The sequence below is a fragment of the Anas platyrhynchos genome, chromosome 1, assembly GCF_047663525.1.
Source record: "Anas platyrhynchos isolate ZD024472 breed Pekin duck chromosome 1, IASCAAS_PekinDuck_T2T, whole genome shotgun sequence".
Classification (NCBI taxonomy): domain Eukaryota; kingdom Metazoa; phylum Chordata; class Aves; order Anseriformes; family Anatidae; genus Anas; species Anas platyrhynchos.
In genome coordinates, this window is record NC_092587.1 from 199,124,777 (window position 1) to 199,141,074 (window position 16,298).

A 16,298-nucleotide genomic window follows, 5' to 3' on the forward strand; every position below is an offset into this window, starting at 1 on the left:
GAATTTCCTGTATTTCAACTTGAATCCATCCCCTTTCATCCTGCTACTGCATAACTCCAAGAACAGTTTGTTTTCTCTGCATCCTTCAGGAGGCATAAATAACAGTAAGATCTTCCATCAGCCTTTCCTTCTCCAGCTTAAAACCCTGTTCTCCCAGTTTCTCCTTGCACATCAAATGACACAGTCCTCAAATCAACTCGGTGGCCCTCATGTGAACTCACTGCAGCATTTCAGGTTGTATCAGGAATAGTGTAGCCAGCAGGACCACAGAAGTGATCATCCCCCTGTATTCTTCTCTGGTGAGGCCACACCATGAGTACTGTGTTCAGTTTTGGGCTCCTCACTACAAGAAGGACATCGAGGCTCTGGAGCATGTCCAGAGAAGGGCTACGAAACTGGTGAAGAGCCTGGAACACAAATCCTGTGAGGAGCAGCTGAGGGAACTGGGGTTGTTCAATCTGGAGAAGAGGAGGCTCAGGAGGCTCAGACCTTAAGGCTCTCTACAGCTACCTGAAAGGAAGTTGTGGGTAGCTGGGGGTCGGCCTCTTCTCACACATAACTAGTGATAGGACTAAAGAGAATGGCCTCAAGTTGCACCAGAAGAGGTTGAGGTTCGAAATTAGGAGACATTTCTTCTCAGAAAGAGTAGTCAAACACTGGAAATGGTTGACCACAGAGGTGGTGGAGTCACTGTCCCTGTAGGTGTTTAAAGAAAGGGTAGGTGTGGTACTTAGGGACATGGGTTAGTGGGCAGTATTGGTGGTAGGTGGACAGTTAGACTAGATGATCTTAGAGGTCTTTTCCAACCTTAATGATTCTATGATTTCAAAGTCTTGAACAATGCATTGAAATTAAAAAAATACAGAAGAAGAATATGTCTGTGTCCCAAAACTGAATTACAACACTCAACTTTACTACTCAAAATTGAGTAGTAAATTTACTTTTTTAATCTTATTTTAAAAAAGGAAACCGAACTACCATAGCCAACTGACTTTTTATAAAACCTTATTTGCTATTTGCTGACAATAATTAACAGTAAGGCGGACACAAAATATTAATAGTACAGCTACTGCAATTCTACAAAGGCATTTCAGACACCCCTTGGGGACAAGTTTGACTTTTTTTTTTTTTTTTTTTAAGTAAGGCAGAATATAATTCCTTTGGGTTCAAAATACATCAAGAAATGTTTTGGCTGTGATTCAATCTTTTGGACTGATTAGGATCTCTACTGCCCTACATGCTTAACTCAAACTGGAAGAAAAACATAATGCATCCCAAATTTATGGAATGTAAACAACAGAAAGCACCTACTTAATAAATTACAAATAAAGGTCAGAGTATTTGACCCTCATAAAATTAACATCCATAGAACTTATTTATACTTCAGTTGCAGTTAGAGGTTATAAAATAAATCAAAATCATTTCAGTTTTTGCATTTTAAATACTTTCATTCTCTAGAGGCACTTTTCCTAAAATTCAAGCAACAAATGAATTTTCAAGTAAACTCTGAATAGGCCATTTGCACTTTGACATCAAAAACTTTAAACTCGGTAAACTTAAAAATTCTTGTATTTCAATCCAACTACACTTTAAGTGAGATTCTGTTTTACTTATATATAAGGGTTTAAAAAAACCACTAAGTAATGTTCACCCTAAATAATACAAAATTCTCTTAGCTTTGGAGAGAAGTGAAGTGGCAGTTGAAAAATTACATGTGTGATTAGGAACATAAAAGTGCAAAAGCCGCTTCAGCACTGCAGTATGTAACATACTCTCCCTTATAGCATGTGTTTGGTTACATTCTGTTTGGCATTAATACACATAATTCAATTAACTTCAACAATGTTGAATGAATGTGTATCAGTTCACAATCTGTCATCTTATAATGATGCAGAAGGGTCGATTTCCAAGCGGTAAGTGCTATGTCTCAGTTGCACATGATGTATGTTCTGCAAGCTCCTGATATTTAGGCAAGTAAGGATTCCAGAGACATTTGAGCCAAAAAATGTGCAAATGGCTTCTCTTTGGCAACAATGCTGTTACTGCAGTCATCACTTGTGTCTGCATGAAAATGTTTCTGTGTAAAAGAAAGTCCCTTTGAAATATGAATTCACTTTCTCTGAAGTATGCCTATCTCCTGATATTGATGTCATGCTTCAAAATCTATCTGGCTTATTCAGAAATGACAAAAAATAGAAGGAATGGAAGGTCTGTTTGCTGTTTATGGTTTGATTATCACAATGCTACAGAATTTGTCAATGCCATTCTGTAGAAACCTGTGTCAGTAATATGAAGTGGCTAGACTTTTTACCTCATCCTGATGTTCTGAAAAACAACATAAAAAAAGTGGCATTCAACACTCTGTATGTTATAAACTTACTTTGTATATACTGACAAAAGATCCCAGAAAAGCTCCAAGCTGGAAATTTTCCTTGTTGTAGAAGAGTGAAAGTAGCCGGGATGGCTCTGTAAACAGATGCCGGAAGGTGGATGGGATCCGAAGGCAACACTGGATCAGGTAACCAATGCTAAACATCCTAATGAAGCCCTAAAGAAAACAGGAAGAAACCACAAATTCAGAAGAAGGAAAATAAAAAATGTCTACAGAAGTACTTACTGACATTGAGCAGTTTAAAACCCCTTCTGCATATATTATAGAAAATGCATTTCCATCTTCAAACTTTTTTTTCCTGTCCAGATTCCCCAGTAAAACAGCAAAAGCAATAAAATCGTAAACAATTGACTCTCCTTTAGTTTGTATGAATATCTCATAGGCCTCAAAGGACAAACTCTATTTGTCTTTTGCTCCAAAATTCTGTCCTCTGAAAGAATCCTGATGTCTTCCAGGTTACTGACCAGCTTTTAACCACAAATGGGTACAGAGGAAAGTAATGTGGTAGGACAAAAAAAAAAAAAAAAAAGCACTTTTACACTCAAATGTCTGGATAAAGCACTAAAGCAGTAAAAAGTCCACACAAAATAAATTTCAGAAAGTGGGAGAATTAGAAATTGACCCTGATGGCTTGGCACATGCTCATGTACTTTTCCCTCAACCAAACTGGAGGCTTCAGGAAGTGTATAGCAAGATAAAGTACAGACCCAAAGGGGACATTTTGTCCAGAAATATTGAAAAAGGATAATGTGGGTTCAAATGATTGTTTCTTCCTCTTCCCCCTTAGATATGGATCTGCTATTTTTTATCTCATCACAAAACTACACTGGCTGTTTCTTTCCAAATCCTCTTCCCCAGTTTCTTGTAATTTCCTCCAAAGCTTCCTATCATCATTCTTACCCTGTGGCTGAACTTCTCAGAGAATTCTGAATAAAATCTATCCATTGTTTGGATGGATGATACCTCATCTGAAAACTATCCAAATGCTGTGCACTCATTGTTGGCAAATAAGGCAGGACCCAACACTCGTGATTTCTCCAGCCCATTTTTCAGAGCGTACTCAGGGACACTCAGATAATTGTAGAGACAGTGGTAACTGTCAGAGGCCTCAATTGAGCAACCTTTCCAACTCAGAAACTCCAAACATTTTTCCCTCCTGTAGAACTTTCTAATGCATCTTAAAGCTCATAAAACTATTCTGGTTAAACATCCAGTAATAAACTTCTTGAAACAATTACTCTCCCTGACAACACTCATTGAGTGTTTATAGGAATCAAGTGGAAGAAACTATTTTGTGTCATCTGGTGATCATATCATACAATAATAGAATGGTTTGGCTTGGAAGAGACCTTAAAGACCCCCTGGTCCCACCCCCCTGAAGGGGCACTTCCCACCAGACCAGGTTGCTCAAAGCCCCATCCAGCCTGGCCCTGAATACTTCCAAGGATGGGGCATCCACAGCTTCTCTGGGTCCCAGTACCTCACCACCCTCTGAGTGAAACACCTATGATCCAACAGCTATGCATGAAAATTTTCCACTTCTTCTTCTACTACTTTTAAAGGTATGTAAATTGTACTTACTGAACAGCTACTGACCCAGTGTTTTGTGATCGTGTAATGAAAATGCTGACTGAAAGGTATGTATGGTAGGCAGAGTTCTAAGTGCACTGTGTATTTTGTGTAGTTAAAATGTCAAAGTTAAGATGAACATAAATCCGCACCTGAAATGAACACGTAATCTAGCATGAAGTACACAGCCCTCATCTTGAGAAAAAAAAAAAAAAATAAAAGAGATGATCACAGTACCAGGTACCATTATATAAAAAGAAAGTCCTAAAAATACCAGTTATGACCAAAGCCCAATGAGAACAAACAACAATAAGGTACACTTGATTTTTTTCCTGGCTGTAGAAAAGACCATTCAGATGGGATGAGGAACACCACATTAGGACACACTTCAGTTCCAGCTGGCAAAGAATCAAATATATAACCGCCATTTTATTTTTATGAGTTGCAAACTTAGAAGTGCTGAACTGCAGGATTAAGGCTTAGTTTTGATGCACAGCAAGCAGCAGTAAGTAGTGCACAAAGTCTTTCCATTTAGCTCATTAAATCGACCAGGTGAATGCATATCACATATTTATAGGTGCTTTTCAAAGTCACAAAAAGTATTACATTTTAGATCATATAATCAGTGCATGATATTGTTACTTTTATCTTCCAAAAAGACTTCAAATAATAAACAGTAAAGTGTATGTAGGAAACCATAATAAACTTAAGTGAGATAAGTAAACCCTGCTACAAGCTATTTCTCCATTGAAATTTAAAATTGGGACTCACATCAGCCAGATGTAGCAGCACAGTAAAACTACATATCTGCTAAACTCATGGAATAATTCTTTTGAGAAATATATTTCTTAGAAAGTTAATAATACAGTCAAGATATTGGCTATAAGTCACTTCGAGATATACACATGTGCACATAAATGGAGTCCAGGAACATACCAAAAACGAGTCAACCTGTTGCAATGTACTAGGAATTAGTTAAGTTATCTAAAATAACTATGCACATGTACAGCAATAAAAATCTTTATTCTGGGTATACAGTAGCCCATGTTCAATCAAGAGACAGAATATCCAGCTACAGTCATTAGAAAATAATCTCATATTCGTTTTGGTCATATTTGTCATCGGGTACTTTGTGAGAGCCACCTGTTATCATCTGCAGCACTGACAGAAGAAAAGAAACTGCCCCTGGCTAAGTTTTCTTCATTGTAATCAACAGGAACCACAAAAGAAAAATACAGTTCAACTGCCTTCGTTAGCCTGTCATGCTCTCTTCAAGCATTTACAAAACCAAGATATTTTACATTTTATGTATTCAGAATCAGAAGGGAAGTGGATGAAATCAGGTGTTAATGTCATTATTAAACACTACATAAAAGCTATCGTGTTGTGTCCACTACTAATGTGCACTGAAGTATGAAGCAGGAGAGAAAGAGCATGCAATAGTAATTAAGCACAGATATGATAATGGGAAAACAAGACGCTCAAGGGTAAGGGAATATATAGTACAGAGGGAAAATTCTGGCAATAAGCAGCTCATCTGATCAATATCAGATTAGAAACCCCCCTTACAGACATAGAATTACAACACCATGATTAAACTGTGCCTGCTGACAGTTATTACTGGCTGACTGCAAGTAGAGCCCTTGAGAGAACTGAAAATGCTTTCAGAATCTTGGACCTTTAAAACCCAAATACATAAAAATAACACTTTTCCCTCACATTTTAATAAAAACCAGTCACAGAAATGCAGGAAATTCAAAGATCTGACTGTCACTTCATTGGTATTTCCCTGGTTATATTATTGCAGTCAAGAATGATTTATACTATAATATTATACAAGACTGGTACAAGTATGAAGTATAGTTCAAATGCATAATTGATTTCTCTACAGAGATAATAGCCTTTGAAACTATTCTTTTTCTTCATTTTTAGTCAGGTCAAGATTTATTTCTGCTCCATTGGGAGCTGAACGCTGGGTTTTATATATATATATATATATCTGTGTATTATTTATTTATTTTATATACATACATATATATATATATATATATATATATATATATATATATAATAATAGCTTCTCCGTCATCCCCCCGGGTATACAAAATGTGAACAAAATGATGCTGAATAAACAACTGAAGTGGACAAGAGAGTTCTGAATATCCCCTTTAAAATTTTTCCTGTTCTTCTCATCATTAACATGTCTCCCTTTCCCCACTCCCAAAAAACAATAAGGGTAGTAGTGTGGGCCCAGTCTGCTGTAATTTGAGGAACTCTCAACCTGAAATGAGATTTGGTCCTTCCACTGGAGTGATTCAACACTATTAACTCCTATTTCTTTGTCACCCTTCCATTTCAAAGGCACTTCAAGCTCACTGTATTCCACAATAGCAGAATCACCTCTCTTCTTATTTACGAAGTCACAAGCAAAAACAATCTTCTAGAAGATTAAGACAGTTTTCCACAGTGAAGAGGTATCAATTCTGTTACAAGTACGCTAAGAGAAATCCCCATGTTTATTCTAGCAGTGCTTCTAAAATAATACAGGGTTATGAGGGTACTGATAGGTGTATACCCACATGGTGCTGAGCCTGAAAAAAACAACACCCTAAAGAAAAGGCACAATCCATGAATGAGATAGCAAATGGACTGAGATAGTGGTGAGAGGTTGAGAAGAAAAGCCTCATTTCATGCAACAAAATTTCACAAACCTACCCAACTGCCAAACCTGTAGCACTCTGTAGATCTATTACCACCCAACCAGAAAACAAAGATCCTAGGAAGCTGGGCACTATTTTTACATTTGTGCGTATCATGCTGACTTATCTTGATGGTTGTATGTAGGTGCCACCAATAAGAAATGCAATATAAAATACTGTTTTATAGAATAAATTATTAAGCAAAGAATTGTACAGAAATAATCCACTCCAGTCACATATACCCCATAACTGTCTTTTGATTGCTGTCCTCAGTTAGTCCCTGAACAAGACCTTTCTATATTGAAGCCATGCTAAATTTTCTGTTACCTTGTGTGCCATTAGAAGAGATAAAATGCAACAGTTTTCAGGACAGGCAAATTTTGAACAAAGTAAGGGTAAATAAGGTGGTAAGTTATTCTTCCTCCTAGTTCCAAGGCCAAAACAAAATTATTATTTTAATCGAGTTTTTGTTAAATACGTAACACCTACAACAGAAAGGTAACAAAACTACATTGAACTGTTTGTGAAGGCTCTACTATCTTTTCTAATCCTAATTCAGCAGAACACTTAAGCACTATCTCAGATCCCATCAAGTTCAGTGCAACTTATATATATGTTACACAGTGGCATGCTAATGTACTGCAGTGTGAACCATACAGAATGATACACTACATACACATACTTAAATATTGTGCTAGTTCTCTTCTGATGCTAAACATAACCATACGTCTTGTAAGATAACATAAACTGCATATAAACATTCTAAAAAATTGTCTTTTAAAGTAAAGCATCAGAAAATGCTCAAATCAATTTCTGCTGCTCCAAAAATAAAAATTAGTAAATTATGAAGAGATCAAGATCTTCTGTAGTCTTAACAGCTCTGAAAAAAGGCATAGCAGGTGGTACCACCTGTGCCAATCTAACACCAGCCAAAACAGACTCCCCTACACAGCACTCCTCTGAAAAAATATGCGCTGATCCCATTGTAAAGGAGGGCAAATTATGCCACTGGGCACGGCCAGCTCTTCCCGTGCACAGCAACTGGGAGCAATCTCTCATTACCCTGACCCCTTAAAATAAAGGAATGGGAGAGTGAGCCCAAAGCCAGCCCCAGTGTGCCAGACACGCACAGCTGTATGCACGCTGCTGCTGCTCTGCCTGCCGAAGCAGCACATTCCAGGTGCTTTATTTCGGGTGGAGTCACAAGTGGGCTCAGCCGCAAAGTGCATCACATAGTTAAACAAGTTCCTTGCTTACCAGTCCATTTTCCTCTACACATTTTACTTTATTCATTCACTTCAGCTAAAGATGAGAAAACTTTAACCCCTATCCCATCCTAATTTGAGAAAATCTGTTTTCAGGGTTGTCGTATTTCCAATGGAGAAAGAATGAGCAACAGGCTCCTTTCTCATTTCCAAAGTATACATTTTTTTCTGACCAGAGACTTTTGCCCTGTGTTTGCCAGAGTTTGTCAATCTAACGTCTTCTGCACTTACTTTAATACAATATGAAATGCAATTATCTTCATAGTGTTTACAGCATCTATGCCTTGGGCCATGTTTGCACCTGCAAAAAGCACAATGAAACACATATTAACTTGTAGCTGTTTTCAGTGTAATCAACAGGAGACTTCATAAATTTTACTTGCCTAAAAATACATAAAGTGTTATTTTCCCACCACAATTTTTCCCATTACCTACTGAAGGGCACTGTGAGCTTTTACGATGCCATAAAAGGACAATAAAAAGAAACAATACCCTCGTTGTGTAGCAGAAGTGTCTGCACACTTATTTTGATCCAATCTCTTTTCTTGCCATGCCATACCTATAAATACAAAATTAAGCAACAAATTTTCTGCTTCTCAACAAGAAGCTATGGGACAGAACTCTAGTGGGATTACCCTTCCTGGTCTGTCTGCACTCCATGGTTCTGGAAGCATATTTGACTGAGTATCTGTGTTCTCACATTTTTCATAGCATTTTAAGGTCTATTGGAAGGCAATATAGACCATACAAGTACACAGAGATACCCTGTGAGACTTCTTTAAATTATAAGCATTTCACTACTGGGTTAATTCTCCTCCTGCGTAGATTTTTGTGTGGCTCTTATTTCAGACTGCAAATTTGACCTTCAGCGTACCAAAGAGACTGTCTTGGGATGGTGAGATTCATGGATTGTGCAGTTGTTAGCCCTGCATTATGTAGAATTATAAAGAAGTAATGTCATACCAGGTCTGAACATTATATTTCGCCATAGCCAAGTATGCAAGTTTTAATACGAAATAAATTACACAATTTATATACTGTGCCAAATATCTTGGAAGTTTTGAATCATGTACTATAAAGTCTGATGGCTATAAATCATCTGTGAGGTCAGTTTATGTAGCAAAAACTGTAATGAGAATGTGATCAGGTTACAGGCATTTAGACTCAATTATTTTGAAAAGAACCATATGGAAGGGAAAGCTGTGAGAGCATTAGGACTCAGAATTGGTAGTTTTTTGAACATCTGAGTAGAGAGTTTCAAAACCTTAAAGAAAAAATGTTCTTCTCCACACATAGTCCCTCAATCCTAGTAGTTAATCCTAGTGGAAGAGCTATGAACTAGCAAACCGAATATGGAGTATTTAAGACAAAATAGTTATAAACAACTCAGCTGAAAGAATCTGCGCACAGCTCATAGCTTTTTCTCTTTGTAGATTTTTTTTTTTTAAATCTAATACAGTCTTGCCTGAAAAGCCACTGCTGATCTCCTTCATATTTTTCAATTCAAAGACACAACAAATCATAGGAAGTCACCCCCTAATGTTGGCTCATTATGTGAGCAAGTAAGGTAAGCCACTACAAACTGCACTTTGCAGACTTCTTTCCTGTGCATCAGTAGGAAAAGATCTGGCCATAAATAAGATCTGGCTCCTGAAGAAGTCAGTGGAAGTGAAGTCACAGGTGTGATACGATCAGATCCCCACTCTATTTGTAATGCCATTGTCCTTATAGCAAGTGCCTCCTCGTGGTACCCAACATGTCCAAAGCAGATAAATCAAGCACAGCACTGTAGAACATTTGAACATGCCAGCATGAAAAGCTGTCTGATGTCACTTCTTTAAGCTCATTGTAAAGGACAGTAAATTGCATTCTGTAGACAGGAAGGAACCTATCTTATCTAACTTCAGACGTCTAGGTCTGACCTTGGGTAAAACAGTTTTAGATTCACTTTTGCCTGGGTACTTCCTGACATAGGGGGAAGGCCCAGTGTTATGAGTCCTACTCTAAGGCAGTTCTACTTTATGCAATACAGGGATGTAAGTCCCAAAAAAAGATTATGTTATGGTAACTTAAGGTGACCTAAAAAAAAGAGCGCTGCTTTGTGGCTTTCCCTTCCTAATATCACTACCAGCACTACTGGAACCTTGACATGAGCCAGTCCTGAAGCAAAAACAAATACCACTTCGCCATTCAGAATGGGCTGAACTTAAAATCTCTTGTTAGAAAACTGCACACTGCAAGTCGTTTTGAATCCCTGATACAACATACAGGTCTTAAATTTCATTTTTGTTAGAGTTCATAATTTGATACTGATACTTATCCAGTAAATATGAATTGCAAAACACTTAAATGCAAAGCAAAAGCATTATAATATTGTCAAATACAGTGTAACAAAACATTAAAAAGAGCCAAGTAAAAATGACTCATTTTGTTTTGTTTTTCTTTTGTTTTCTTTTCACTCACACTTTGTCCATGAGCTTTTTTGTTAGAGCCAACAAGTTCATTCGTTGTGATATTTTTTCACAATGCTTTATCTTTCTATCTGTTTTTGAAAATGCTGCTTCAGGTGAAAATGAATGAGTTGGGATTTCTTCTTTCCCTACAATGAACCTGAAAGAAAGAAACAGAAGAGAATAAAACAACAGTTATATAAATAACTCAAAAATATATAAAGGCTCTGAAGTTTCTAATACAGAACTCTAAAAGTCTTTACAACAAGCCTGAAGTTACCCACAGGTATGGAAAAGAAAATGCATCCTAAATGGGTGCCAAAACTTGTATCTCCTGGAAAAGACCAATCCACTGACATAAACTTTAGAAAAAATTCACATAATGGCCAACATTGCTGCCAGGATTCTTTTTAAAACTAGGAACATGAACATTACTGGGGAAGTGCATTTCCATACAGAAGAAAAACACCAAATAAAAATACCCATGAAATATCTCAATTGTCTTCAGCAAAATGGGGTTGCATAAAGATTGATAATTACTATGGAACTTTTATAAAATATCTGTGTTGTGTTTTTTTTTTAATCTTCAAAATGTTTTTGCTCTCACCAAGAGCATCAGCTTTGTTTTGCTTGGCATCACCGTCAGCCTTCTTTCTTCGCCCAGAAGTTGATACTGTCAATATACGGGTTCATCCTACATGTAGAATTACTGTGTATCAAGGGCAAAGGAGGTCATGATGATAAGACATACTGTTTCCTAACACTCTGCACTGTATTTGAAGTTACACTGTCGTGAGGTAGTCTTGCTGAGAGTGGCAAAAGTATAAAAACTTTGTCATTTGGTTTGTGACAGAATTTCTCAGTAAATTTCAGAGAGCACTGTTTTTACAGGTTGGAATAGGAGTGTTCCATGTCCAGATTTCTGGATCACACAATTAATTAACTATCACTGCAAGCGCTGTACTTTCCACCACCTACCACAGCTCATTTTTGTAAGCTGATACTGTGCATGCACTGGGCTATCTTAGTGGGAGACAGGTAGCAGAGTATGTAAGGGAGAGATAAAAAAACATCTCTTCACACTTCTGACATAAGGCACAAAGACAGGAGAATTTTGAATAACTCCACAAATGGGTGAGTACCACCAGAAAGTCCCATTGCAAAGTAAATTATAGGAGAGCCAGTATTACTAGGACTGACAGAAGGTTTAGTGGCACAGGATATCTCAAAGGAGTATGCTAAAAGTCCATGCTTCATTTGGGTGCTGGTCATAGAACTACTGTTGTATTCATTCAACATTTTGTAAATACAAAAAATAAACTCCAAGAAAAAGCATAGCAGCCCATTGCTTCCAGGAGAATAGTAGGAATCATGAATCACAGTTTTAAAAAGAGAAAAGATAGCGCTCCTTCAAAAACATGTAAGCATGTGCCTGTATTTCCTTTCTATAATAACCCAAAATATGAAAACATTCCTCTCTTGCCAGCATATTATGCTTTCTTTAAAATACGCTGCATATCCCCAGTTGGGAAATTTTTAGAGCAGTGAGTTTTTTTCTTAGGAAAACTCATTTCATACAAGGCAGCTTCCACCATGCACAATTCCTTGAAATACACACTTTAAGCTACATACTCCCAGAACTACTTTCCTTACTTACTTCAGTGCAGAGTATGTAAATCCTTTCAAGCCATCTTTGCACCTGAAATATAAAAACAACAATATTTTTTGTAATGGATTGCTTGTAGATGAAGTATGACACTGAAAGGCTGCAGATGAACAACAGTGTCTCGTTAATGGAAAACAGCAAGTCTGTAACAACTCTGTGGCTATCCCCAACATCACAGATGTCACCACAGCCTTGGAACATCTTAGAAACAAAGGGTAAAACATATATAAATGCCAGTGCTTCTCTCTTTTATCAAAACCAAGAGTGGAGAAATTTTTAAAGGTTGGTGACAGAAATCACTGGGGAAATAAAAGTATTTAACGTGACAAAGAACCGCTACTTTACAAGAAAAAAAATAATAAATGAGTTTAACAAAACATAAATGCTATTGCAAGGAGACAAAGAAGGACTGGTCCTCAATAGAAAACCCACCCTACTTAATTTTGATATTGAGATAACTGTACTTTGCACACAATAAGGTTTCTTATATGAATAACCACGGTAAGGAGTCTGTAACTGGCTATGAAAGTTTTGTATTTTTGACTGTTTTCTGCACAACAAACTATGAATGCAGTTGAAGCTTGCAGCTGCTACAGATCCTTCTTGGAAGACTTCTCAGAGCACCAGAGCCAAGCTGATAGGAAAGCAAAGAGCTGGTACTTGTACTTTTTCCCCTTTTTCTTTTTATGAAATTGCATGGTGAATACATCATTGTAAAAATGCATTCCTGACATAATATTTAACTAGCAGCCTATCAACATCACCGTTTCATTTACTCTAAGAGAAAACCGTAAGGAAGTTGCAAGATCTTCATTAGCAAGAGTGGACAAACACAACCCTTCTCCTTCTGCCTGCAAAGACCAAGACGTCCCTGGAAAGTCTATGCCTGTCCCCCCAAACAGCATCAGTTCCCAGAAGGCAGCGCACGTGGCCAGCGCATGCTGCTGATGGCTGGATATATAAGAACAGCAGGAGGAACATAATGAGATAGTGGCTTGCTTCCAGCTCAGCATTAGTGATGATACTGGCCTTGAATTGGGCTCCATTTCCCTGGTTATGCAGACAGATGATTATTCCAACTGTTACTGCACATGCTAACAAGAAGGAAGAGTCCCTTGCTTGCCCTTCCTCTTCACTTGAAAGTCTGGACAGGAGAAGGCAGAAGTCACGGAAAGCTTTGAGACACGTTCTGTGGTGACAGATGTTCACACATCAGTAAAGTCTGGCTTTATGCTGGCCTTGCAGGGTGCTGGCAAAATCTCACAGCACTCGACCCATGGGCAAGGCCCTGAACATGTTTCAAAGGACTTGGTTTTGTCACCATGTGCACAGTGCTACATAAGTACTGTTACAATTACACAGACCACCGGAAAACTCATCCTAAAGAGTTTCTCCTTCAAAATGATTGCACCTAAAATAATGATCGTGTATATATGCTCTATAGGGGACCATGGTAACCTCAGACATTGTTTGCTGTTATCTTTAATTAACACAGAACTTTGAAAGCAAAGACACATAAGCATTTTACTTTTTACGATCCTTTACCTATGGGATTCAGAAGCTGAAAATCACTGTAGCACTCTGACAAAACGATGGACTGAGAGATGGACTGACGGGCGACTGACAGAGTGAAACAAAGGGAAGGAGCTTTACCCAGAGCTCACAGCAAAGCCCTGGCAGAACTACGAGCCCAAAGACACAGGGTTTACACATACCCACGCTACCCACAGAACTGCTCTCCAATATCACGAGTTTGTTTTAAAACCTACAATTGGCTGTAAGTTAAGTGTCTTTTGAGGTAAGGGTGTTGGACACATTATGTGTTCAAGCTGCCAGCTCAAGAACAGGGCTTTAGTTTCTGCTTTCCCAGTAAGCTAAAACCATACACAAACTGAAATGTAAACATGCTTCAGTGTTTCTAGAGTAATATCGACACGGAAAAGTAATCACATTAAAAACGTAATGACATTTTTGCCTTAATTACTACAGTGCAACTGCATTTCCAGCCGTGAGCATGCGGCTATTACTGCCGGATCGCGCCACCAGATGTCCCTCACCAGCTGCTGCTGACAGGCCGCGGCCTGGCCCGCCACCATCCTGCCTCCGCCGGACTTATTAAACTGTTTCCTAGGAGGGCATCCATCGAAATTTCTTCGCCACTGCTGAAAATCACAAGACATCTGAAGTACTGAAAGAGAAAGCCACGCTCCAAGCCCCTCGTCACGACTCCAAGAAACATGAAGAAGGATTTCTAGCAGCCATTGTAGTTACATGCTTCAAGTCAGTTCTGCACAATAAGTATTTGGTGTTATCAGAAGCTGATTAGTTGTTATTACTGTTCTTCTTTTATTAGTTATTCTATATAGTCATAGAGCTATAGGTCTGAATCCTGCAAAACACATCAAGGCTAAACATGCAGTTCAATGTGGAGGTAACACTGAAGATACAATTCCATTTTCTCCCTTTAACTTTCTCATTTTTTACTTTTAACATGGTATAAAAGAGCTATTTAAGTTCTTAAATAGAATTTAATTCATGCTGCTGGCTGCCTAAAATTTCCTTCATGATGCAGACTAGTGGGTGTGTGAAAATCTTGCCCTAGAGAAACAATTTGTTTGATTAAGGGCAATTTGCACTGCAATTTTCACTTCTCTTACACGACAATTTTGCTCCTATAAATGAAATTGTAACCAATAACGATATTTATCTTTATAGTATGAATTCCATATATTAAGGACTTCAGAATACTGATTTAGAGTTTGCAGTTCCCTTATTTGCTCACGAGGCATACCACACCAGCAGCAAAAAAAAGAAACCTCTACACCAACTCCAAACATGCTTCTTTTTGGCTGGGGGGAGAAAATGAAATACACAGAGACAGCCTGGAGATGTCACAAATTCAGCAACCGGCCTTGACTCTATCTGCAAACAACAGTAATGTACAATGCTAGCTGCACATGGTAGTTTTCATGAACACCTGGCTGCTAATAACTGTAGACTAATGATTTGCTTCATACAGGCCACTACTAATTGGTAAAAATAACTTTTACTTAATGCTTCATTGCTCAAGGGGTTAAAGAGTCCCTGCTCTGCTGCTGACCCCCAATGAGCCATTCAAGCTGCAAATGAGCACAGTAAAAAATATTGCATGTGCCTAGTGTTTCAGATTCCCCTGAGCCAGGAAAAATCTCAATAGCATATTATGTTTAAGCTTCTTTTTATGGTATTATTCAACCTGGAAGAACTGATATTTTGGGTGAGCTGTACACTCAGTGCAGCTCATCTCTGCTGCTGTTCTCACCGCCCTGAAGGTCATGGGACAGCATCTCAGGCTGTAGGAAGGCGGCACCAGTTTTTGCCCAGCAAGCAAGCGTTTAAAGGGCACATAATCTGGTTACAACTGCCTGGCAGAGATTTTTCCCATCGAAGGGGAATTTGCTCCTGGTCCAAAGCCAGCAGAGCCCATAACTCTGCCAGCTGTCCCCATCCGGCACCGCGTACCTGATAATGGAGCAGAAATGCTCGCTGCTCTCAGCCTGGCTTTGGCAAGAGCTGAGGCTAGAGCTGGAGCAGCAGAAGAATCAAGGAGCCACAGCAATAAATTTGGTTCTCCACATTCCCCTGCTGGGGTAATTTTGGCACATGAGCAATAGGGTCAATTTTAATCACGCGTATTTATAACATACATTTAACTTAGGGCCACACACACATTTACTTTTTTTCATAAAGAAAACAGCAAGAGTGGAATAGAGCCAAGGCATGATACTAACTACACTTCCAAAAAGACATGAACTAACTATAATTATTTATGTTTGTGTATGTAAAGAGGTGCTGTACATGGGTTTACACTGCTCTCCCTCCATCATGTGGGAAGAAGTTCCCACACTGAACTGCAAGGCTGAGTGCCAGCAAATATGTTTTTTGTTGTTGTTTTGTTTTTTTATTAGGGCGCCTTGTCATAAGCCTTCTAATGATTTTCTCCGTGACCAATTGATGTACTCTGCGCAAGAAGCCTTCTGAGGAAACAAGTCACTTTTCACCCACAGAACTCATAAGGAGAAAGTAGCTCACAGCAACAACGCATGCCATGTTTAACAACATTCCCATATTGCTTATGTTATCCTTCGGGGTAAGAGTAAATTAGAAACTCCTCTACAGAGCTCTCATTATGGCCATGTGGGAAGGAAGCACTGCAAGCACAGGACATGTGTTTGCACATTACTGCAGCACATCCTGCCTGTTAGGGCTGGCTGGGGG

The 16,298-nt window shown here is 38.5% G+C and overlaps 1 protein-coding gene across 1 annotated transcript in view; it reads right to left on the reverse strand.

Moving 5' to 3' along the window:
• The window catches only part of TMEM135 (transmembrane protein 135), a 178,410-nt gene that overhangs the window by 8,846 nt on the left and 153,266 nt on the right, over nucleotides 1-16,298 (reverse strand). The window contains exons 7-10 of the mRNA XM_038177087.2: nucleotides 12,033-12,074; nucleotides 10,389-10,535; nucleotides 8,157-8,226; nucleotides 2,381-2,548 (exon numbers count right to left, since the gene is read on the reverse strand). Coding sequence (XP_038033015.1) covers nucleotides 2,381-2,548; nucleotides 8,157-8,226; nucleotides 10,389-10,535; nucleotides 12,033-12,074 — 427 coding nt within the window. The remainder of the gene's footprint in view (nucleotides 1-2,380; nucleotides 2,549-8,156; nucleotides 8,227-10,388; nucleotides 10,536-12,032; nucleotides 12,075-16,298) is intronic.